This window comes from Myotis yumanensis, unplaced genomic scaffold (genome assembly GCF_028538775.1).
Source record: "Myotis yumanensis isolate MYYU_CA2020_CCGP unplaced genomic scaffold, mMyoYum1.0.hap1 SCAF_9, whole genome shotgun sequence".
Classification (NCBI taxonomy): Eukaryota; Metazoa; Chordata; class Mammalia; order Chiroptera; family Vespertilionidae; genus Myotis; species Myotis yumanensis.
This window is the reverse complement of record NW_027223760.1, coordinates 37,482,942-37,506,373: the sequence shown is the minus strand read 5'-3', so window position 1 is coordinate 37,506,373 and position 23,432 is coordinate 37,482,942. Positions and strand designations below refer to the sequence as shown.

General features: G+C 40.1%; 1 protein-coding gene across 1 annotated transcript in view; it reads right to left on the bottom strand.

The window, feature by feature from the left end:
- The window catches only part of CNTNAP2 (contactin associated protein 2), a 1,802,564-nt gene that overhangs the window by 363,106 nt on the left and 1,416,026 nt on the right, over window positions 1-23,432 (bottom strand). The window contains exon 14 of the mRNA XM_070424092.1: window positions 9,767-9,923. Within this exon, the coding sequence (XP_070280193.1) occupies window positions 9,767-9,923 (157 nt within the window). The remainder of the gene's footprint in view (window positions 1-9,766; window positions 9,924-23,432) is intronic.

Below are 23,432 nucleotides of genomic sequence, written 5' to 3'. Positions count from 1 at the left end.
AATAAAAAAAAAATTTCTTTTTTTTTGTTGTTAATCTTCACCACCTGAGGATATTTTTGCCATCGATTTTTATAGAGAGTGGAAGGGGGGAGAGAGGAGGAGATAGATAAAGAGAGAGAGAAAAACATTGATGTGAGAGAGACTCACTCATGGGTTGCTTCCCTCATGAGGCTGGGGATTGAACCTGCAACCCAGGCACATGTCCTTGACCAGGGATCGAACCTGTGACCCTTTGATGTGTGGGCTGACACTTTAACCAGTGAACCACACTGACCAGAGCTCTTTTTTTAAAACAAAGTTTAACTTAAAGAAGATAAGCCTCCATTAGATCAAAAGAGCATCTAAAGGAAATGTATCACTAGCTACTCATTGTAATATTTTATTTCACACATGCATACACACCTTTATTTGATATCAACTATTGTTTTGGTCAGTTTAGCACCCAGAAGAGTATGCCTCCTAACTGATGTCAGTACTCCTCATAATCTCACATGTCTATAACAGGCATGATGAACAAGACCACTGAATTATTCACCCTGAGTTATGTTGGGAGGTAAAGAATCCCCGAAGCATTAAGAGCACAAACATGACTTTCACCGTATTTAGATCAATGAGAATAAAACACACATTATTTGCACGTGGCTATTTGGCCAATGGCAGGATGTTTTCAGTTTCACTGTGAAACAGGCTTCCTAGAAACTCATGTCAGTATTGGGGCGAGCAGAATCAAGAATGCAGACGCCTTTTTATGGTTGCTGAAAATAATTCTTCTATCTGCTTTTTCTTAACAGCTTAATGTGGTTGTGTTAGGTGACAGTATGCCTATGGGAGCCCTTGCTCTTTTATTTTAGTTTTCTAATGTATTTTAAATTTTTAAAGATTGAACAGGTTATATGTAATCATGGCAGAAAACTGAAAGGATAAATAAGAGGTATGATGGGATAAAGACAGTTTCCCACAAGACCCCTCATTCTTAGTCCACTGTGCTAACTAGTATTAGTCATTTATTTTGTGCATTTCCCAAAAATTATCTATCCATGTATAAGGGCTATGCATCTATAGGCATTTAAAAAACAAAAACAGACCTGTATCAGAATACTTTCCTTCAATTTGCCTTTTGCCTTTCACCTTGGCCATCCGTCCATGCAAGCATTTGTGTATATGTCTCCTTTCTTTCACCACCAAATTACAATAAAATTATCTCATCCTCTATTAATAGACATTTCTACTTGGGTTGGTTTGGTTTTGACTGCTACGAAATATGGAAAATAAAGTCTTAGTATTTATATTTGTTTTATTCATTTAAGAGAGTAATTGCCATATAGCAAAGGGTTCAGTCAAAGAATGTATGAGTTAAAGTTTGGATAGCAATTTCCAAGTTGTCCTTAAAAAGGTGGCTTCCATGACTTCTCCCCTAATGAGGAAAGACTATGAAATAAAATTGGACTGATGATGTCACTGCACACTTTGGGTCATACTGCTGTCACATAGTAGGGTGTCACCTCAGCCTAAACCCCTACTTGGAAAAACATACCCAACAAACCCAAATACCCAGGTTGGGCTACTAGGATGGCCTGTTTCCAGGCCATGGTGATTGACACAGCTCTTTCTGTCTTAAGCTCAGCATTTTCTTTTAAAAAGAAATCAATATTTAATCTCTGAATCAGCTTGAAAAACAAATATCCCTCTTCTGGGAACTGAGGTAGGACTTGGGATGAGGTGGAAGGGCTTGTTTTTTTTCTGGGCTGTGAGGGAGGTCCCAGCTTAGATCCAAATGTTCTAAGGGGTGCCTCAGGAACATCCTGAGAGCAGCTCTGATGTCTGGGGCAAAGATTGCTGAAAGCTAGGCAGGGACTCAAGGATCAGAGTCCTGCTTGTGGTCTCTAAAAGTGGCTATTTAGATAGCAGCGGTACGTTGCTCTCAGTGGCATATTTCTGTAAGCCCCAAGCCTTCAGTGGAGTCTCGGTTAAAGACACAATGGGGTTTCCACTGTGCTGGGCATGACTGGGGAGCCCTCTCCCCTCCACGGCAGCATCAGTAATGGTCACAGACTGAGACACAGCCAACAGAACAAGGATCTCACAGGAAACAGCCTCAGCAGCAGGGGTGACAAGAGTGCACCCAGGCAAGAAGGGCAGCGTGAAAGGATTGAGAAGTTGTTCTTGAACACCTCTGAAGTTGCACCCAGGAAACCACGAGATAACTCGTGGTGTGCATGGGTGTGTGTAGTGTGAGGTGGGCTTACTGGACACAGTGACAACAATTAAAATAGATGTTATAGTGGAAGATAGATGTGTGTTTCCGCTTGTGAGTATCCTCTCGTTATAACCACTGACCTACCACATAATGTAGGTGTTATTACTATTTCAATTTCATGTTGAGGTAATAGTCAGAGTGCTTTTATAACGTGTTCAAGGTCATTGAGCCGGCAAGCAACAGAGTTAGGATTACAAACCAGGTTACATTTAGAAAATAATTTGAAATTTGAACCTTTTTACAATAAAATTACTTTTAAAGAAATCAGGAATACCAAAGAGTAAGGTAGATATTAAAAATAAAATGGTATACTCATGTTCACAGCAGCATTATTCACAATGACTAAATGTGGAAGCCACCCAAGTGTCTATCGATGGATGAACAAATTAAAAAAATGTGGTATACACATAAATGGAATATTATTCAGTCTTAAAAATTAAGGAGATTCTGACACAGGCTACAGCATAGAAGAACCTTGAGGGTTTTGTGCTAAGTGAAATGATCCAGTCACACACACACACAAAAGATACTGTTTGATTCCATTTTATAAGGTACTAAGCAGTCAAATTCAGAGAAGAAAGAAGAATGGTGGGTGTCAGGGGCTGGAGGAGGGAGCAGTGGGAAGTTATTGATTAATGGGGACAAAATTTAAGTTTTCAAGATGAAAAGAGTGCTGGAGATGGAGGGTAGTGATGGTTGCACAATAAAATGAATGTACTTAATAACATTGAACTATACACTTAAAAATGTTGATAGTAAATTTTTTGTTATAAAAATTAGAAAAATTGTACTGTATGTAGTGCATATGTTAAAATTTTTTGCAGAGTTTATGTTTTCTATGTAATATCCAAACATGAGTATGGAGTCTGCCTGCCCCAGGTTTGAATCTTGGCTCTACCACATGCTAGCTCTGTGATCTGAGGGAACTACCAGTAACTTGATCTCTCTGGGGCTTAATGTTCTCATGTGTAAAATGAGGACAAAACAATATCTTCATTGAAAGTCAATGTGTTTAAAATGACACAATACATTTAAGCACTTAGATTAGTGTCTGGCATGTAATTAACATGCAGTAAGTGTTCACTATTATTATTTGAACAACATGATAAATGAGAATACACATATAAATATTTCACTTTGAGTAAAAGTCAACATGTTTCATGGAAAAATGTTATTAAGAAGGTTAGATGAAATTGTTTAAAAACAATGAAAATGATTATTTTTAAAAATGTTGAATATATTTAGGAGCTAGTTGTTAGAGAGTAGGCTGGCCCAATCAAATGAAAGTTTCTGGTTGGATATACTGCAGAGGTTCGACTGCCTGCAAACCTTGGTCATGGATGGTCTTTGGCCCTGGAAAAAAAGCCCTATAGACAAGCCAATCCCATTCGGGGTCAATGAAATAGGGCACACGGGGGAAGCATTTAGCCTTTTTAATATTGGATTGGGAACTGCTTACTAATGGGGACACTGTGCTAATTGGTTTTCACCTCACTAATTTCCCCCTATGAATGTGCTCATCTTGGCCAGGACACAACCATCCAGAAATTCTACAAGGAGAGAAGGGCACTCCAGCGATGAGTGGATGCTTTCACTGGTAATTCCATTTTGGTATTGCTAATTTCAGATGCGATGATATAGCTCATTGAGTCAGGCGACAAGAGACCAGGAATAGTGGTGGGCACTTAGCTGAGACTGAGCCTCACTTAATTAGCATTCAGGCACTGTAGGTGGGAATATTTACTATACCTATGAATAGTAAATTATAAATGTTAAATCACATTCAATCTCAGAAGTAACTGTGCAAAACTTCTCACAGCATAGATAATCAGGCAATTCTTGAAATACTTCTCGTTCTAACCAGCCATTGCTGCCTTGCTGTGAGACCCAGTCACACTCTGAGCTACAACCTCATTTATCTGAGCCCATTTCTGTGTATTTAACTCCAGAAAAGAATAATAGATGCATAATCTAAGTTTTAGAGTTCTTTAGAAAAGAGCATATAACATGTAATCTATTGATTAAGCTTTATATTTAAAACTTACATTTAGTTAAAGTATTAAATTCATAAGTGATTAAAAAAACAAAACCAACATGAATATTCTTCTATGATCATGATATTATAAAAAGCCACTAGACTGAAAGTTTGGAAACCTGGGTCTTAGTCTTCTCTTTGCTTCTCATTTTTTAGAAAGTAACATAATTTTTGGAAAGTAATTTCAGTTTTCCTGGGGCCCAATTTATGCATCTGTAATTTAAGAAAATTTTGATGATTTTAGCTAGAGTTCCATTCAAAATTAAATAATACAAATAATACTAGAGGCCCAATGCACGAAATTCATGCATGAGTAGGCCTTCCTTCCCTCTGGCCACCAGCACCTGGGACCCGGGCTTCCCTCTGGCTGCCAGCAGGCACCCAGGACCTGGGCTTCCCTCACAGCCCCAGCTTCATCCAGAAGGTCATCTGAAGGGAGGTCCAGAAGGACATCCAGTCTAATTAGCATATTATGCTTTTATTATTTTAGATACCCTACTGTAATTTTAAACATTCATTTATGATAGCATTTTTCCAAATCTTTACATGAATTGGGAAGTACTATCTGTCTGTATTTTGTTGATATGAAAACTTACAGAAGTTCAATGACCTTCCTTAGGCCGTGTACACGGGAAATGACATGGGAGAAGTTTGTACCCATTTTGGTCTCAGTCCATTTGAATCACATGATTCAGTGTGATTAAGGTAAGATTATTGGAAGAGGCAACTTTCTCAGCTGACGCAGTGTCTAAAAGCATGAGATTCCAGAGAACCTTTATTTTTATGTTTACACTAGAGGTCTGGTGCATGAATTTGTGCACGGTGGGGTCCCTTGGCCTCACTGGCGATTGATCAGGGCCTTTCAGGGCCGAGGGAGGTTGGCTGGCAGGGGGAGGGGCTGCAGGGGGTTGACTGTGGTAGTGCACTGACCACCAGGGGGCAGCTCCTTCATTGAGAGTCTGCTCCCTGGTGGTCAGTGCGCATCATAGTGACTGGTTGTTCAGTCATTCGGTTGTTCAGTCGCTTAGGCTTTTATATATATAGAAAACAACAAATATGGTTTCACATATGTGGATTTCCCCTGGATTTCTGTACTAGATTTTCCTTTCCTTCTCAGTGGTAGGACAAAAAGACTTGAATAGTGGTGATTATGGGGGCACACACACTGGGTTCCTGGACAATGGACCAACTGGGAAGTGCTCCCCACTTCTAGTCTAGGAGGTTGCACCCAAAGTTGACTTTCTAAAGAGGCCTGGCTCCCTCCCTGTCCCAGGACTCCCAGACAATGCTGGAGACAGCTGACCCCTATGCCAGCTGCCTGGTGCCCTAAGAGAGATTTCCCCCACTGACAAAGTTGCTCTCCTTAAACTATGGGAAGTGGGAGAAGTAAAAGGTTCCTTGGAACATACATCCTTGATGTATTCAGCATAATAGCCTGGCTCCAGCATCTCCCTCTGAGGGTTGATGGCATTGGGGTCCTGTACCTTCTCTTCCCTTGATGATCTCTGATTTGTAAGGTTCTCCAATAAAGCCTTCCAATGCTACCACGGTATAATTTGACCCGAGACCTGCTGCATAGCAGGTGGAGAACAGGAAGAGACCTACTTTTCACAGTCTGTTTTCATTCCTTAAGATTAATTTGGAATCATTAAGAATCACAATGAGAATTACATAATTAAGAATTGCAAACAGCTATGCATCTCATACTGCACAATTTACAGAATGTTTTCATATTCTATATTCTATGTAATTCTCACAAAAATCTGACAAACCAAGATTTATTTTTATTACACAGATAACAAATCTTAGTTTCAAAATGGTTAAAAGCCTCCCCCCCGTAATAAAAAATCTGGCGTGGATATCAAGTCTTTCAGCTCCAAGTCTTGCTCTTTTCTCCACTACTCCTGACAGTGTTGGAACACACTTCTAGAACCAACTATTCATTGCAACATAATGAAAGCATCCACAGAGTGGACCCTTTGCCAGGTGCTGGTGAATTCAAAGGCTGATAAGGCATCACTGAAAGCTTTCTTTCTTGTGCCAGACAGGGAAGATCATTTTATTAGCTATTTATTAGAAACATATTCATTACATTTTCAGTTAGCTCACAATAGAATGCCTCTATTATGAAACACTAGAGGCCTGTTGCATGAAGAGATTCGTGCAATAGGCCTTCCCTTCCCTTGGCTGCTGGCACCAGTTTTCCTCCAGCACCGGGGACCCAGGCCTTCGCTCTGGCTGGGCTCTGGTCGGAGCCACCCAGGAGCTGTCAGGCTTCGCTGCTCAGCAGGCCCCGGAGCCGTGAGGCCTCACTGCTCCGCATGGCGCCGGGCCTGTGATGCCTTTCTGCTCTGCCAGCCCTGAGGCCATGTGGCCTCGCTGCTCCGCCGATCCAGGGGCCGTGTGGCCTCGCTGCTCCGCCTGGCCCCAAGGTGTGAGGCCTCACTGCTCCGGCCCGGGCCGTCAGACTTCACTCCACCACTTGGAACCTAGTATGCAAATTAACTGCCATCTTTGTTGGCGGTTAATTTGCATATCACGCTGATTAGCCAATGGGAGGAGTAGCGAAGGTATGATTAATTACTATGTTTGTCTATTATTAGGTAAGATTAGACACATTTTATAAAAGCAAAGGGGTGGGGATGTCTTAGCTGTAACTCAGCCAGAAGGAAACAAGACATTGGCAGTGTCCAAGTCCCTGAGGAACTGAAAAGTTATGATCCAATCAGATCCTGCTGGAGGGTTGTGTATGTACATGAGGCTGCTTCTCACCTGTGATCTCAATTCAGGTGTGTTCTTGGAAATGTTTTCAGATGCAAATACATTTCTCTAAAATCTACACTTCTTATCGGTAATCCCACTAATGATGTCCCTGTGAGTTTAAACATGATGTGATACTGGTGCCTCCAATTTAATATTTTCAAAGCTGCTCTCATCATCTACCTCCTCCAAGCTTTGTTCCTTGGCCTGATATGCGACCTTGCTTCTACTCCATTCCTAGGTGCCTGATGGGGAGCCTATCCAGTCTCCTCTCTCTCTTCTTGAATCATCATAACTATCAAGTCCTGCAGATACTATTTCCAAAATATCTCATATATATTTCTTCTTCTCCATGGTCTTGCCTCTGATGCCTTTCAAGGGCTATCACGACACCCTCCTTCTCCCCTCCTGTCTCTCCCATCAAGCCTCCTCCACAGGACTCAATGAAGATAAATACAAACTCTTATCACCCTAAGAAGAATCGAAGCTCTAATGTTATACCTCCTACATCTTAGCCCTACTGTGGTTCTCCTTTCTTCTCCACATCACATTCCAGAGCTACTGTACAGACAGTTCCCCAAAGTGATCATGCTTATTCATGCCTCTAATCCAAGACCACCTTTCGAGGAAGAGTGTGGCTGGAAAAATCTTCACTATCAAGCATCACTCTCTGTAAGGGCTTTCCTACCTCATCCCTCCACTCCCTCCCATTAGGCTTAAAATTTCTTCCACTGGCTTTGTTATTATCCTGCAATGTCTTCATCAGAGCACTGATTGCACTACATTGTCTGTGGGTTTCCCCCTACTAGTTTTTGAGCAAGTTGAGGACAAAGAGCATGCTCTATTTGTCATGGAATCCTTAGCACTCAGCATGATGTCTGGCCAAAATGAACTTCACTTGAATATATGTACCAGATTTCCCTTTTCATTAATATCTCAACTTTCCTTTGTGGTAGGACAAAGAATTGAACGTGGGGTGCCAGGACTGTGAACCATCTGGGACAGAGCTCACACTTGTAGTCAGGAAGGCTGCACCCAATGTCAGCTTCCCAACAGGGCTGTGAGTCGATGTTGAACAGACAAATAAGGGTCTTGGAACTTGCTTAAGAACACACAACTATAAAAGTGTCAATATACCATAAGCCAGAGCAGTTCTCATTATTGTCATTCATGATTTTATCTCATCCCTAGATGAATCCCTGGCACAGAAGACATCAATCAATATTTGTTGAGTTAATGATTGACAGAATGAATGAGTGACTGACAATATGAATGAAAAAGTTAACTTCACTCAACTGTCCTTCTGATTCCACTTTCCCGACTTCCAGTCTTTGTATAGATGCGTATGTGCACATACATCTTTTAAGCACAATTACAAATTGAATATCATGATTTTCTCTTTACAATGCACCACAATTAAAGAATAGTGATAGCTATTTAAATACATACACAGAAATTCTAAGCCACTGCAATATAAAGCCTCAGTAATTCATTTACTAAAAAATAAAAAAAAATGTCGCTTTTGAAAGATAGGTTGACATCCTACCAAACAATCTATTAACTTCATAATCAGAATTAGTTTTCAGTTAACACTTGGAGTGCGGGAAACGAGTTAAGTCGGCTCGCGTGAATTGCGCGTACTCCGTGGGAGCCGTCTTTAACTCGGTTCATATAGATTTGCGGTGGAGTGCGGGAAACGTGTAAACTCGGGCCGATTGTAACTGCGTATTACCAAATATTTGTTTGTAATCCACCCTTTTGGTGGATGGAACAAAACCAAAAGACAGAGCCATCTTATATTTTGGCGGGAAATTCACCCGCACTCCAAGTTTAACTGTTTGAATAAACTTGTAAATTGCCTTCTAAATAGTGTAAAACAGAGGCGAGGGCATTCTGTCACGTGAAAAAAAAACTCAAGGCTGTGCTCGGTGCTGCCCTCCCGAGGCAGGAAGGGAACAGAGAGGGCCTCTCCCTATCTCTGAAGCTGTGAGAAGCAGGTGCAGCCTGTATGTCTCTGGGAGGAACCTTACTTAGGTTTGTGTTCTTCCACCTGAACTTGCGGGGCCTTTTTCACACGGAATGACAGCTTATTTTATCCTTAAAACTGACACAAACCTCACCATTTACTGTGAAGCAGGACAAAAGCCAACAGAGGGATGAAAGAGACCCAAACTAGATCTTTCTCAAACTGATTTCTATTAGAGTTACACACAGTTCAAGGCATGAAAGAAAAGTAGAGCAGCCAGCACTACTGCTGAAGACAAGAGCAAAGAACAATTTTCCCTTCCCTCCCACACCCCCTCTTTTTTTCTGGTCCAGCTACTGAAAGCAAACATTGCAGGAGGTGGACGCACTCACCGTGGGCGACCGTCTACAGTGGATGCTCTCACCTGCTGCACGTGGGCTTCATTGTTCCAAAGCACCTTGTATAACGTTCACCGCCCGCTACACGGCTCATTATTTTCCTCTCTGGATAATGTATGGCCACTTCAGTTATGTGAACGTCTATTTCTAAATGCACACCCTTGTAGCGCTGACATCTCTCTGCTTTTATGTTTTTCAAAACGCTCTTGACATTTGTTAACTGGTTGAGTTCTAAACTTTCTTAACCTATTACCTTATTATTCCAGCACCTTTCAAACTTTCTTTCTCTCTAATTAGTGAGACTGAGAAGCACAGGGCAGGGTGCGTTCGCGTGCCGCACCCACACTCACCACTGCTTGTAGTCCGCGTCGCAGTTACAGTAGTATTTGGGGTCTGTGCAGTTGCGCTCGATGCCGCAGGCGCATTTCTGAATCCCAGGCCCAGAGCCTCCCCAGTAGTAGTGCTTCTCATTGGCTTTGCCAACCCACCAGGTGTAAGGACTTCCATCTGCAAGAAAGTGGAGAGGCACAATGAGATAGGAATAGGAATGGGTCATGATCTGATCTCACTTCCCCCTCCTTCCCCAGGAGCAGCGTTGCTCTCTGATAGATTGAACATCACTTACCCCTCTTAAAAGTAAATGCATTCCCATAATAGAAATATTTAATTAAAAACAGCAGAGGGAATTGCAAGCTCAAGTTTTCCCAACAAGATATGGTTACTGTCCTTCGTTTTGGAAACTAGGGGACACCGACACGCCTGGTGGGGAGAGGAAACAAACCAGACACCTGGAGAAGTGGAGTTAACGGCTGGTCTGGTAAGAAGCTCCCTTGCTCTGTCTGCACCTCAAACAATCAGAGAGAGGACACATCTCAGAACATCAGCTCCATCTCCGATTATTTCTCCCAGTGACTAAAACAATCCAACAGTGTTAGTGTTTCATTACAGAGAGTGATGACAAATTGTACAGACCAAAGGAGCTGGCTCAGTATTCTTCATAAAAATCAGTAAAGGAAGCAAGATAATTAGCAGCCTCTCCTTCAGCATGAGGCTGAGAAACGTGCCACAGGGGAAATGGAGAGGGGAGCCAGCTGATTCCCACCAGCACCTTCTGGGAATAGAAGCCCAGGAGAGGAAGTCTCCTTATCAAGTTGCTTGAACCAGGGGTGTTCCAGCAGGAGCCCTAAGCTCTGCATGGGATCCAGGCTCTGAGCTTATCTCACATGGAAGACCCTCAGTTCCCTATAAGGAGGGGGTCTTACTAGACACCAGGGCAGAATTCAAAGGGATGATATGCAATGACATTTTCTTTATTAACTTTAAGGAGGTGACGTACTATAGTGACCAGGTAAGAGTAGCCCCATTTCCCATTTCTTCCCCCACCTCCCCACTTCTTTATTAAATCAAAATACTTTTAGTCTTATATACCTAATGGTCCCAGTTAGGACGAGGCAAAAATCAATGCTATTTTGTTTTCCTTCCTGGGAAAAGAAGTTAAGCGCAAAAGCTATTCCCGAGCTGTTTGCACATCTGCTGTGAGCAGAAGAATGCCAATCAGACAAATGTAATCCAGGGAAAGAGCAAATGTATGCTTTGTTATTAGCACTGGCTAATATGGTTAAATTAAGTCACTATCATCAAAATAAATTATTAATTTGGTGTATATTTTGTGTTCAGCAAGAAGAGAAGGATTCAATTTGCTGTGACCAGAGAATTGCCTTATTCCAGCGCTATGCTAATGAAGTTGTACTTTTTGCTTTACTAATCATTATTTACCTGTTAATTGGCTTTGGGGGAAAGCAGTTCAAGGCTATAAAAATGAAAATATTTTTTTAAAGACAAGAATAGAAAGTAGTTATAAAAGAAATAATTTACCTAGTGCAAAGAGCTCAAGAACTTCTCTACCTTCAGAATATGACGATGTCTGTTAACTATATTAAGTAGGGTAAATACTGGGACAAGATTAGATAATGATGAACCATATTCTAAGTTAACTAGAGGCTGAATTATCAAAGGCATATTGTATTAAAAGAGCCAAGCATAGATTGAATTAAATATAACCACTATACTGCTTGTACTCAAGATTAAGCTTTACGGTGGCGAAGGGTTTATTATGGTTTGGATGATTAAATTGAGAAAGGGAAAAAGAAAAGAGGCTACTGGTTTCCCAAGACCGAAGAAACCAATAGATCTCTGTTATTTTTTCTGATAACAAGTTGTTCCAGAAACACAAGGGCAAATGTGAGGGACCTCTTGTTGGAAATGGGGTACATACCTGTGATTTGCAAAATGTGTTCTTTGGACCTTCTGGGCTACACAAGGTAACTTAATAGTTTTCTTAAATAAATATTATCTTGATACACTCTTCGATGAGACCCAGTATGGTCACTTGGACATTTAATTAGTTCTATTCAATCCACTTCTAGAGGATTTATAGTTTCCAAAATGAAAAATTAAAAGCATAATTTTAACTTAATAAAATCTAGATTTATTATATCTATTACTACCTAGTTACTACAAATTCCATTAACTATGTGCAGGGGGCTTTTTAACAGAGGAATTAGAACAAGTACAAAAGCAGCAGAAACCTGCCTTTCAATGTTCTGCTTACTGCCCCTGCTGGCAGCTTCCTTACAGCCTTCCAGAGCTCCTGTGTCCTGGCAGCTTCTGGTTGTTTGGAGCCCCTTACAAGGCAGGATCCTCTTTCTAAAGAAATGACTGCATTCTGAAAAGTCTCCCATTTCCGCCTCCCTTCCATTTTTACCATGGCACCACCAATTTTTTTCTCCTCTTTATCAGTCAATTTCAGCTAACCACTTGGATCTGATTATAGTACTCCAAGGTATGAATGGTAATAATATGCTAAGTAAAGACACTTTTAATTGGTGTAAAAACCAGTAGGGATTGTAGCTGATTGACAAGGAGGTAGCCAGAGACCCAGGCAGTTTCTCTGAAAGGGGCCACGCATGGACTTATTTGGACTCACTCCCTCTGAGTTCCAGCACTGGGGCAGCAACTGGAAAGGATCCAGGGACATCTAGAGAGTAACTAAATTGTCTGGCATCAGGACAAAAATGGGAGAGGGTATCGTTCTCCCACATAAAAATGGTGGCAGAGGTCATTGTTCCTCTGCTGAGACCTCCCCTCCCCTCCCATCCCCACAGAGCTGACTGGCAGGTGCCATATCTGAGTCTTCATCAACCTGACCCACACTGTTTGCCCTGCCCTGGTGATTCTCTGAGACCCCACACCACCCAATTTGTAGCAGACACAAGCTGTTTGCAGTGGCTTTTCCATATGAATGGCCTGCCCTGCCTCAGGCTTCAGACTTTCCTAAAATCTTTCAAACAACTAGCAGCTGGACTCAGCATGCTCCATACCTCTCAATAAGTGGCCCCAGGTCTGGCACTAGTAGCAGTTTACTAAGATTTACAGCTTGGCCTCGCCTGGGCACTGCCAAGCCCAACACAAATAGCATCCATCTGCAGATTTCTCTGTAGCTTGTGCCAGGTGGCCCTAGGCAGAGCATAGGTAGTGGCTGACTTTGCACCTCCCAGGAGCCCCCAGAGCCAGTGCACCCAGTGGACATCTTCAGACTATGACAGATTACAACTCTACACATCCATGAGTGACACATTCAAGGGTGAACTCGGTGAGCACCAAAGTCCCACTGAAGCAAATCCTGCCCCATAGGGGTATCTTCTGCACAACAGTTCTCCCACTGTAGTCACAGGTGATCCTCACAACAAATTGGTCTGGGGTCAATTTCTCCCAGTTATGCCAACAGCAATCAAGGCTCAACTACAACAGAATAGTGCACACAGCCCACACAGAGGCACACCTAGAGCACCCAGCTATGGTGACTGGGGAGGCTGAGCCATTGGGCACTATAGGACACCTACCACACAATGCCACTCTACCAAGTCCAGGAGACATATCAGCTGTACCTAATACATAGAAACAAACACAGGGAAGTAGCCAAAATGTGAAGACAAAGAAACATGTCACAAATGAAAGTTCAGAAGAAATATCCAGAAAAAGAACTAAATGAAATGGAAGCAAGCAAACTACTAGATACAGAGTTCAAAACAATGGTTATAAGGATGCTCAAGGAACTTAGTGAGAATGTCAAGGAACTTAGAATTTCAAGGAACTTAGTGAGAGCATCAAAGACATGAAAAAGGACCAGTCAGAAATGAAGAATACACTAACAGAAATGAAGAATAATTTACAGGGAATCAACAGGGGAGTAGAGGATCAAATCAGTACTTTGGAGTATGAGGAAGCAAAAAACACCCAATCAGAAGAGCAAAAAGAAAAAAGAATCCAAAAATATAAAAATAGTGTAAGGAGCCTCTGAGACAATTTCAAGTGTACCAACATTTGCATCATGGGGGTGCCAGAAAAAGTAGAGAGGGAGCAAGAAATTGAAAACCTATTTGAAAAAAATAATGTCAGAAATCTTCTACCTGGTGAAAGAAAGAGACTTACAAGTCCAGGAAACACAGAGTCCCAAACAAGATAAACCCAAAGAGGCCCACACTAAGACACATCACAATTAAAATGCCAAAGGTTAAAGACAGAGAGAAGTGTTGAAGGTTCTTCTTTAAGAAGAATAAAAAAAAATATGAACAAAAAATGTCAATAAATACATATCTATCAACAATTAATCTACCAATAAAAATAAACAAACAAGGAATCGAATGAACAAAATAAACTGATGAACAAAATAGAACCAGAAGCATGGAAACATGGAACAGACTGACAGAGAGAAGGAAGGAGCGGGGGGGGGGGCAGGAAGAAATGAACCAAAGAACTCCTATGCATACATGCATTATGCATGGACACAGGCAATAGGGCAGTGAAGACCTGGGGTGGGGAGGGATCCGGGTGGAGGAAGGCACTGGGGAGAAAAAGGAGAGGACATCTGTAATACTCTCAACAAATAAAGATAAAAATTTTTAAATTTTTTTCAGAATAATTGTCATTCTAACACTTTTTTTGTAAATTCATTTTACTATTTACATCAAGAACATTAAAAATAAAATTAAAAATCATATATGTAGACATTCTCACAGATACCAAAGACTATATCTCAAGCATCCTATAAATTTTGTGAAATCATCTTTTTCAACTGGGTAACAATAGTCTCTCTTGTTTCCCAACCATCTAATTCTATGTTGTTCTATGTTAATGCAAAGACCAAACAGAATGAAATCCAAGAAGCTTTGTGGAGTTCATATTACAGACAGTGATGTAAAGTTGGGAAATCATCATTTGAAGTTATAATGTAAACATTCAATGTGGTTGTAAAGGGTGAACATTTTATCTCACTGTGATTGAATGTCACTAAACTAATTTGATTAGGGCTGAATGGAAATGAATGTAGTTCATTAGCCTCATGTTGCATCTTTCGGAATTACACTGGACTTTACTATATTTTATTAATTTGAATAGGGCCCAAATTTAGAAATGGAGAACTGAAGTTCATGATCAAAATGGACCTGAACTTAAATAGTAATTAATTAAAAATTAATTTCACTGCATAATATTTAAATTTATTTTATTGAATTGAATTTAATAGATTTCAATCAAGGACTGATTCCACCCCGTGCAATCTGATTGAGTTGAATCAAATCACTATGAATCCTATTCAAATGAATTAGATTTTATTAATGTGAATGGGATTGAAGTGACAGATGAGATGGGAGTTCATAATTCTGAACAGTGTTAAAGAGAACAAAATAGACCAACTTACTCTAAGTTAACTTGCCTTCAGTTTCTAGCCAGGTCAATGGCATCCATGGCCCTCTCAATAACTCTGGTTAATTCCTTTGTACCAAGGCCCCAGGAGCAAATGTGGTTAATAATAGCAAAGTGATTGGATGGAACCACATGCTGCTTGTATAATGTACTAATGCACTTTTGTAGTCTTTTTTTTCCACTGGAAAAGCCCTAGCCAATTATTTTAAATATTTCTTTTCCTCTTTATGGAATAAATGAAGAAGGAATTAACTGGATCTCAGGGACAATGATTGGTGTGAGTACTGGCTGCTCCCTTTATTTTTATTCTTTATTAAAAACCGTATGTACATGCTAGAACATGCCTTACCCCACCTTATCATTTATACTGTCTCAATATCCCATGTGTTGACTTCTTTTGGTTGATAACGGATGTACCTTGGCTTGTTTTATATCTAAAAGATATGAGTATATCAGACTTTACTGCACCTAATATTAATAGACACTGGACTGTGTCTAGTTTTTTTGCTATTTCAACATGCCCTGTGAAAATGTGAGAGTTTTGACCATACCCCTAAGTGGAACGATTAGCTCATATGGTTGGTGCATTTTCAAATTATTTTCCCAAAGAATGTGTGTGAATGTAGAATCCTATCAGCAGTATGTAAAACTTTTAATGGTCAAAACCCTTAGCCTCATGCTGTTAGCTTTGGACAACTGGTAAACAACAAACAGTTTCTCTTTCGTTTTAGTTATACTTCCCTGATTACTTATAAGTTTGCCAAATGTTTATTGCTTATTTATATTTCCTTATTTAAAAAACATTTGTTCATTTTTTTCCCATTTTCTTATTGGATTATTTTTGTGTTTTATCAAGTTGTAGAAAATGCTGAGGAAAATGATTCTTTTATAATTATAATAAGGTCAATTTCATTTTTTATGGTGGTTTTAAAAAAATAAATGTTCTTAATTTCATTTTTAGTTGAATTTAACATTTTCTTCTTCGTTTATTGTCCTAAAATCATAAAAATACTTTCTTTTTAAAAAATAAATCTTTATTGTTGAAAGTATTACATATGTCCTTTTCACCCCCATTGCCCTCTCCCACCTTCCTCCCCACAAAATACTTTCATCTACATTTTTACAAATTATTTTAAAGCTTTGCCATTCCCATTTAGTTCTTTAAATTACCTGGAATTAATTTTTGTTACTGATTTAACGTAGGAATCCAATTTTACTTTTCCCCCTCAACTTTGTGTTCAGATGAGGCAAATCCATAGAAACAGAACAAAGACTGGTGATTGCCAGTGGCTGGGGGGAGAGAGGAATGAGGAGCTACTGTTTAATGCCTGTGTGGTTTCCGTTTGAGATGATGAAAATGTTTGAAACTACATAAGTATAGTGGCTGCACAACACTGTGAATACACTAAATACCACAAAATTTTTCACATAATGTTATGTTAATAAATCTCACCTCAATTAAAAAGAAAAAAAATCCAGCTCAGACTTTGAACTGAATTTTTCTGAATCAATAAATTGGTAAAAATTTTACATGCTTACAATATACACTTATCCTACTTATTGTCATGATAAATCTGTGCAGTTAGATGTTTTCAAACATTTCTGAATAAAATGTAATTGTCTTGATAAAGGCCATTTGTGTATTTGTTCGATTTATTCAGAAATGGTATGTTTTTAAACAGAACACATTGCAACACTTTGTGCTAGTATGTGTAAAGATACAATCAAATTTTTTTGGTTGATATTGTATCCAGAAAACTTGTTAAACTCTGTTATTAGTTCAAATAATTAATCCATTGACATCTTAATTTTTGCAGCTTATTTATGACTACGAGTTTGTTTCTTCTTTTCCTAACGGGATGCTTTTATATAGTCTTTCCTGTATTAAGGAGATGATTACTGCCTACTGTTCAATATTAAACTTTATGGTGATGAGTCTTTTTTATGTGTTTACTGATTTTAAGGAAAATGCTTTTAATGTTTAACCATTAAGTGTGCTGTTACTGTCACTTTTTAAAAACATTGCATCTTTCTTTGAGTTCTTTTCCATTTATAATCTATGATTTTTAAAAAATGAATTGATATTTTTTATTCAATGTTTTGTCTTCTTAATTAAATGATAATGTTTTCCCCCTTTTAGCTATTAGCGTGAATTGCATTTATAGCCTTTTTAAAAAGACAGTACTTATAAAAGAAATAAACTTTGTGGTGAAAAATCATTATTTATACAAGTTGCTGGATTCACCGTGTTCTTTTATTTAGTATTTTACTACTATGTTCATGAATGGCATTGGCCTGACGCTTCCCTACTTTGTTCTAGCACTATGTTTTGGTAAATTTTATTTTATTTTTTGTTAATCTTCACATGAAGATACTTTTCCCATTGATTTTTAGAAAGAGTGGAAGGGGAGGGGAGAGATAGAAACATTGATGTGAGAGAGACACATTGATTGGTTGTGTGTACTGGGGCCAGGCATCGAATCTGCAACCAGGTATGTGCCCTTGACCGGAATCAAACCCATAAACCTTCAGTCTGCGTGCCAACACTCTAACCACTGAGAAAACCAGTTAGGGAGTATTACTATATTTTGGTATTAAGTTAATACTGGACTCAAAGAATGGTTTGAGAACTATGTAAGATTGAAATCATTTGTAAACTATATGAGGCTAATATGATTTAATATCTTCAATTGTAATATCCATCTATAGAAGTTTTTATTCGTGTATATCTGTTGTATCAATTTATATAACAGATATACACGAATATAAACTTCTATTTAATATTTAATATGATCATGGTCAGAGAACAACATCTCTGTGATACTAATAATCTAAAATTTGTTGAGGTTTATTCTAAAGAGTCTAATTTATGGTCAATATTAAAAAATGTTTTATATGTACTTGAAAAAATGCTTATCCTCTAATTGTTCTATAGTGTCCATTAACTCACACTTGTCAATTATGCTATTTTATTCTATCTGTATTGCCCAATAGAAAGTCAATACCTAAATTAAATTAGCTCTTTACATTAAAATTAATGAAAATGAAATAAAATTAAAATTTAGTTCGCCAGTCCCCTAGCCATATGTATTTGTGGCTATTTTACTGGCCAGCAAACATTTTTAAAAAATTTATCTTTATTGTTGAAAGTATTACAGTTGTCCCTCTCCCTCCCCTAGCGACCCCCTGCTTCCCCACACCTTCCTCACACTATGGACAGTAAACATTTTTATCACCTCAAGTAAGTTCTTTGGGATAGTGCTCTTTATTTACTTAATGATCTAAAAATTTGCCTTATCTACAATTATTCCTTTTGTTTATCTAAAAATAACTTTACTTAGACTCTATTTATAATGGGTAGTTTTTCTGGGTGTTTTATTCAAGGTCGATGATTATTTTTTCATAACTGATTGAAAATATTATTGTAATGTGTCATGTTTCCATTGTCAAGACATCAACCACCAGCTTAATATTCACTCTTTTTGTTGGCAATCTCTATTTCCGCTCTGTCCAGCTGGGATGTTTCCCCTCTTGTTTGGATCCATTGTGACTCCTTAATCTGAAGCTGAATGTGCATAATTTCTTCAGTTATGATGAATCCTTGGTCAATATACCCTGAAATAGTGCTTCCCTTTCTTTTCCTTTTCTCTTCTTCCAGAACTCCAATTAGATATGTATTAAATGTTCTTGACCTAATTTTCTTGCTCTTAATTTCTCTTTCATATTTAATAACTCTGTGTCTCACTGGGTAGATTTCTGGCAAATTTTTTCAGAATCCATTTTCCATTTCACTATTCTCATGTAGCCTTTAACTTTATTCATTACAATGTGATTTTTATAACTTTTTCTTTTTCAAATGCTGATCATTATTTATGACTAGTAGCCCGATGCACGAAATTTGTGCACGGAGGTGGGGGGGGGTGAGGGGTGGGGTCAGACCCCTCAGCCCGACTTGCACCCTCTGTCATGTTCCAGGACCCCGGCCGCTCCGGGCCTAGGCACAGGCCTACAGGCTTGGGGCTGCCTGGCTCCCGAGGCCCCATTTTATCAAGAGAACAAAGTCGGCGTTAGTTACAGCCCTCACCGAACCCAGTACAGTGCATCTGTGCGTACAACTGCCTTGTTCATGTGCCTGCTTCGCCCTGCTGAATTACTAACATCTTGAGGACATCGCTCTGTCTTATCTTGCTTCACCTTCAGTGCCTGGCCTGGTGCCAGGGACCTAAGAGGGTTTGCTGAGTGAGTAAATGAATAATGAGTGAGTAAGTGAATGAGTGAATGAATGAGCGAGTAAGTGAATGAGCAAGCAGCTACAGGGCAGGAACTTCTGCTGCACTGCCATGGCAACATGGCAGAAGTTCCCGCCCCGCTCCTGGCTGCCTAACACCCACCCTGGGAAGTTCCTGCCCCGCTCCCAGCGGCCCGGCGCCCCTATCCCAGCTGCATAGTTCACGCCCTGCTCCCAGTAGTGGCCCGGCACCCCTCTCCCTGCTGCTTAGTTCCCACTCCCAGTGGCCTGGTGCCCCTCTCCCGGCTGCTTAGTTCCTGCTCCCAGCAACCCAGGCCCCCAGCCACTCCTTCAGCAGAGGCCAGGGCAGGCGGGAAGCTTGACTTCCTCCATCATGGGGGCAACCAAGCCTCCTGCTTGCTCCAGATTCGTGACTGCCAGCCGTTATCTTGGTTGGGTTAATTTGCATATAGTCACTCTGATTGGCTGTTGGGCATGGCTTGGGGCGTGGGAAGGTATGGTCAATTTGCATGTTTGTCTTTTATTAGATAGGATAGTGACTCCTTAATTATATTTTTATTTTCACCTTTAAAAATAATCTCATCCAATAATTTCAATATCTTAACTTTCTGCAGGACTGAAATGCAATGAGATATTTCTATTGGCTTATAATTATGGTACCTCATTTCTCTATACATTTCATGATTATTTTTCCTTTGAGATCATGTCCTTAGATCATTCCCACGCTCTGTGGGAATTCTTTGAGGCCTGGTTAAAGTTGTGTTCCTCTTAGATAACTTGCATTTGTTTTTCTCAGATACCTGGGTCTTGACTTTTTTTCTTGGTTTGAATTTTCCCCCAACCATGCAAATAGTGTGAACTGACTTTTTGTTAAATAACTTCAAAGCATAAATCCTTTCTTTTTCTCTTTACTCCAAGCCAAGGTACAAGCAGTTAAAATTCCTTTGCCATCTTCTTTTGCAGGGTGCGTCTTCAGTACTCTCCCCCCGCCCCTTCTGAGAATCTAGACCAGGGGTCCTCAAACTTTTTAAACAGGGGGCCAGTTCACTGTCTCTCAGACCATTGGAGGCCGGACTATAGTTTAAAAAAAAACTATGAACAAATTCCTATGCACACTGCACATATCTTATTTTGAAGTAAAAAAGCAAAACGGGAACAAATACAATATTTGTATTTGCATGTGGCCCGTGGGCCATAGTTTGAGGACCCCTGATCTAGACCTTTGGATTGTGCTTTCTATGAAGGGATATGTGATCCGTCTCATCATTCAGCATGGTCCCTTCACCCCCTACAGTCATGGGAATGGAAGCTGCGGGCTGCAGAGCATGGCAAGAACCATAAGGCCAGCTCTGGCTTCCGCCTTCAGTTATGCTGTTGGTCCATGGTTTTGCTTCTTTCAGGTCCCTGAGGATCTGCCTCACTTTCATGCATGCTCAATTATACATTTTAAAGAATTTAAAAATACCTTTTCATGCACTTTTTTTTTTACTTGGCTTTGGAATCTTTCCTAAAAAAATAGTCTTTATTGATTTCAGAGAGAGAAAATTTGATCAGTTGCTTCCTGCATGTCATGCCCCCTGCTGCGGATCAAGCCCGCAACTCAGGCATGTGCCCTGACAGGGAATCCAACCATGATCTCCTGGTTCATGGGTCCACGCTCAACCACTGAACACCAGTCAGGTGGAATATTTATTTCTTGACTTCAAGTTGCCATCCTCTGTAGCCATTTTTTAAATTAAAAAATTGTTTTAAAAATTGTTTTAATGTTGACATTATTGCAGGGGTCTGAAAAATGCACCATTCTTTATCAGCAGAGCAAGACATTATGCATATAACACACAACCTGAGGTCACACCCCATGCCTGCCATTCAGTAGGGGCAGAACCCCATTCTTGTTCCCAGGACACCAGACCAGCATAGCCATATGCTATCCATCCTTTACCTGGCCCTTCTTCTAGGGATCCAAGGTGCTAAAGCTTTTCTCAATGGGACAGCCAGTTAATAAAAGTGGCACCAATTCTAAGTCCTCCAATCTCACAGAAGAGCAGGAAGATGTCAAAAAATTCAATAATGATATTAAGTGTCAAATTTTTCAAGTGGTAAAAAAGATATTTAAACAGCAAAACTTCTAAATTTTGCCCTTATTCTTTTTTTTTTCATGACAGTGAAAGCAGTGAACACCAAAGCACAGAATAAACTTCTTGTAAGTATTTAACTAAAACTTGCTTTATTAGTCTGCTGATTAATTTACTGATAAACCTGTGGATATTAAATGAGATTCTTTAAAGAGCTTCACATTATGTCAATTAGTCACTTTTTTTTCTGGCAAGGCACTGATTGCTGTCATGAATATAAAGTTATACAATATTCAGATACACTTTTTGGTTACTATTGCCTTGGAGCTCTGGATGAGTAATTTTATTAAGATGCCTATTCCGAAGTCAACTCCAAACCTTAGCAAAACCACCTCCCTCTCCCCTCTTGATTGTTAATTTTATTTACAACCTGTCTGGAAACACTGTCCTGCTTTTTATGAATAATAAACTCCTCTCTTGCTAACCTCTTGTTCATTTCAGGGTTTTATCCTGCTGTCTCCACCTGGAACCCGTCACCCCTTCCCTGGTCAAGCTTTATATTCTTCAGGTTCCAACTTAAATGTCATCTGGTCAGAGGTGATGTCCTAGACAACCCTACTGTTATTCTCTCTCAGAGCATCCTGTTTTATGTGGTTATTCTATTATCACTATTTGGCATTCTGCTTCCTCCCTTGTTTACTGTTTGTCCTCTCTAGCTGAATGTACGCTCCATGTGAGCAATGACTTGATTTTATTTGTTTGGATAGAAAAACGTGAGTGTTCCCATGACTATTACATCCCCTGCTCTTTGCTTGACACAATATTTGCTGAACTTACAAATGATCATTATTTTTGTTTTTGATATTGTACAAATCTCCAAAATAGTTACGAGTTTATCACTGAATCTTTGATACAAGTCGCACCTTATGTTCACTTGAAACGCATTACCCTCCCTTCAGACCTGCTTCGCCTCTTAGTAGAAGGCTGAGCATGTCCCCATCTTTGGGATGGAATCAGAGTCACTGCACATTCCTCCTTGCCAATCCTTTACTCCCTTACTCTTCCTCCTCAATATCTCCCAAGCCCTTGCCCATGTCTCTGGTTCAGCCCCTCCTCCCTGCCAACATGGCATGGCCTCAGTACTCCCTGCAGTCTGGAATGCCACCTTTGTCTCCACTGGTCTCCTCTCTCCAGGTGTCTCTTCGAACTCATCATCCCACTCAGCCAGGGGAGTTTGCTCTAATTCTTCAGTAGCTCTTTGCTGCCTCAATATCAAATCTCATTCCACAGCGCTTTATAATTTGGGTTTTGCCTATAGATGGACCTTACCTCCTGCTGACCTGCATCCCAATCTCCAGACACACAGAGCTAACTGGTCCTAGTACCTGCCCATATCTCCAAGTCCTGGCTCATGCTGCCCCCATGGCTGCATCTCTGTAGGTACCTCAATATCCAGGGTCTCCCTCTCCTGGAGCGTTTCTGATGGTGGCTTTACTCTCTCCCCCTACCCAAGCCAGACTAAGTGACATGTGCTTTACTTCAAGAAATAATAAAAATTTGCCCTAGCCAGTGTTGCTCAGTGATTAGAACATCAGGCCAAGCATCAGAAGATCCTGGGTTTGATTCCTGGTCATGGGCACGTACGTGGGTTGCAGATTCACTCCTGGCCCAGTTCAGGTTGGTGCACGTGCGGAAGGCAACCAATCAGTGTATCTCTCTCACATCAATATTTTTCTCCCTCTTTCCCCCTTCCCTCCCTTCTACTCTCTCTAAAAAATAAATGGAAAAATATCCTTGGGCGAAGATTACCAACAACTAAAAAGAAACAACAAAAATTTATCAGTGGCCTGTTATGTGCTGTGTGCAGGGGGCATACATATAGTGATAACCCAAAAAGGTCCTTGTGTTCGTACTGCTTGTAGCCCAATT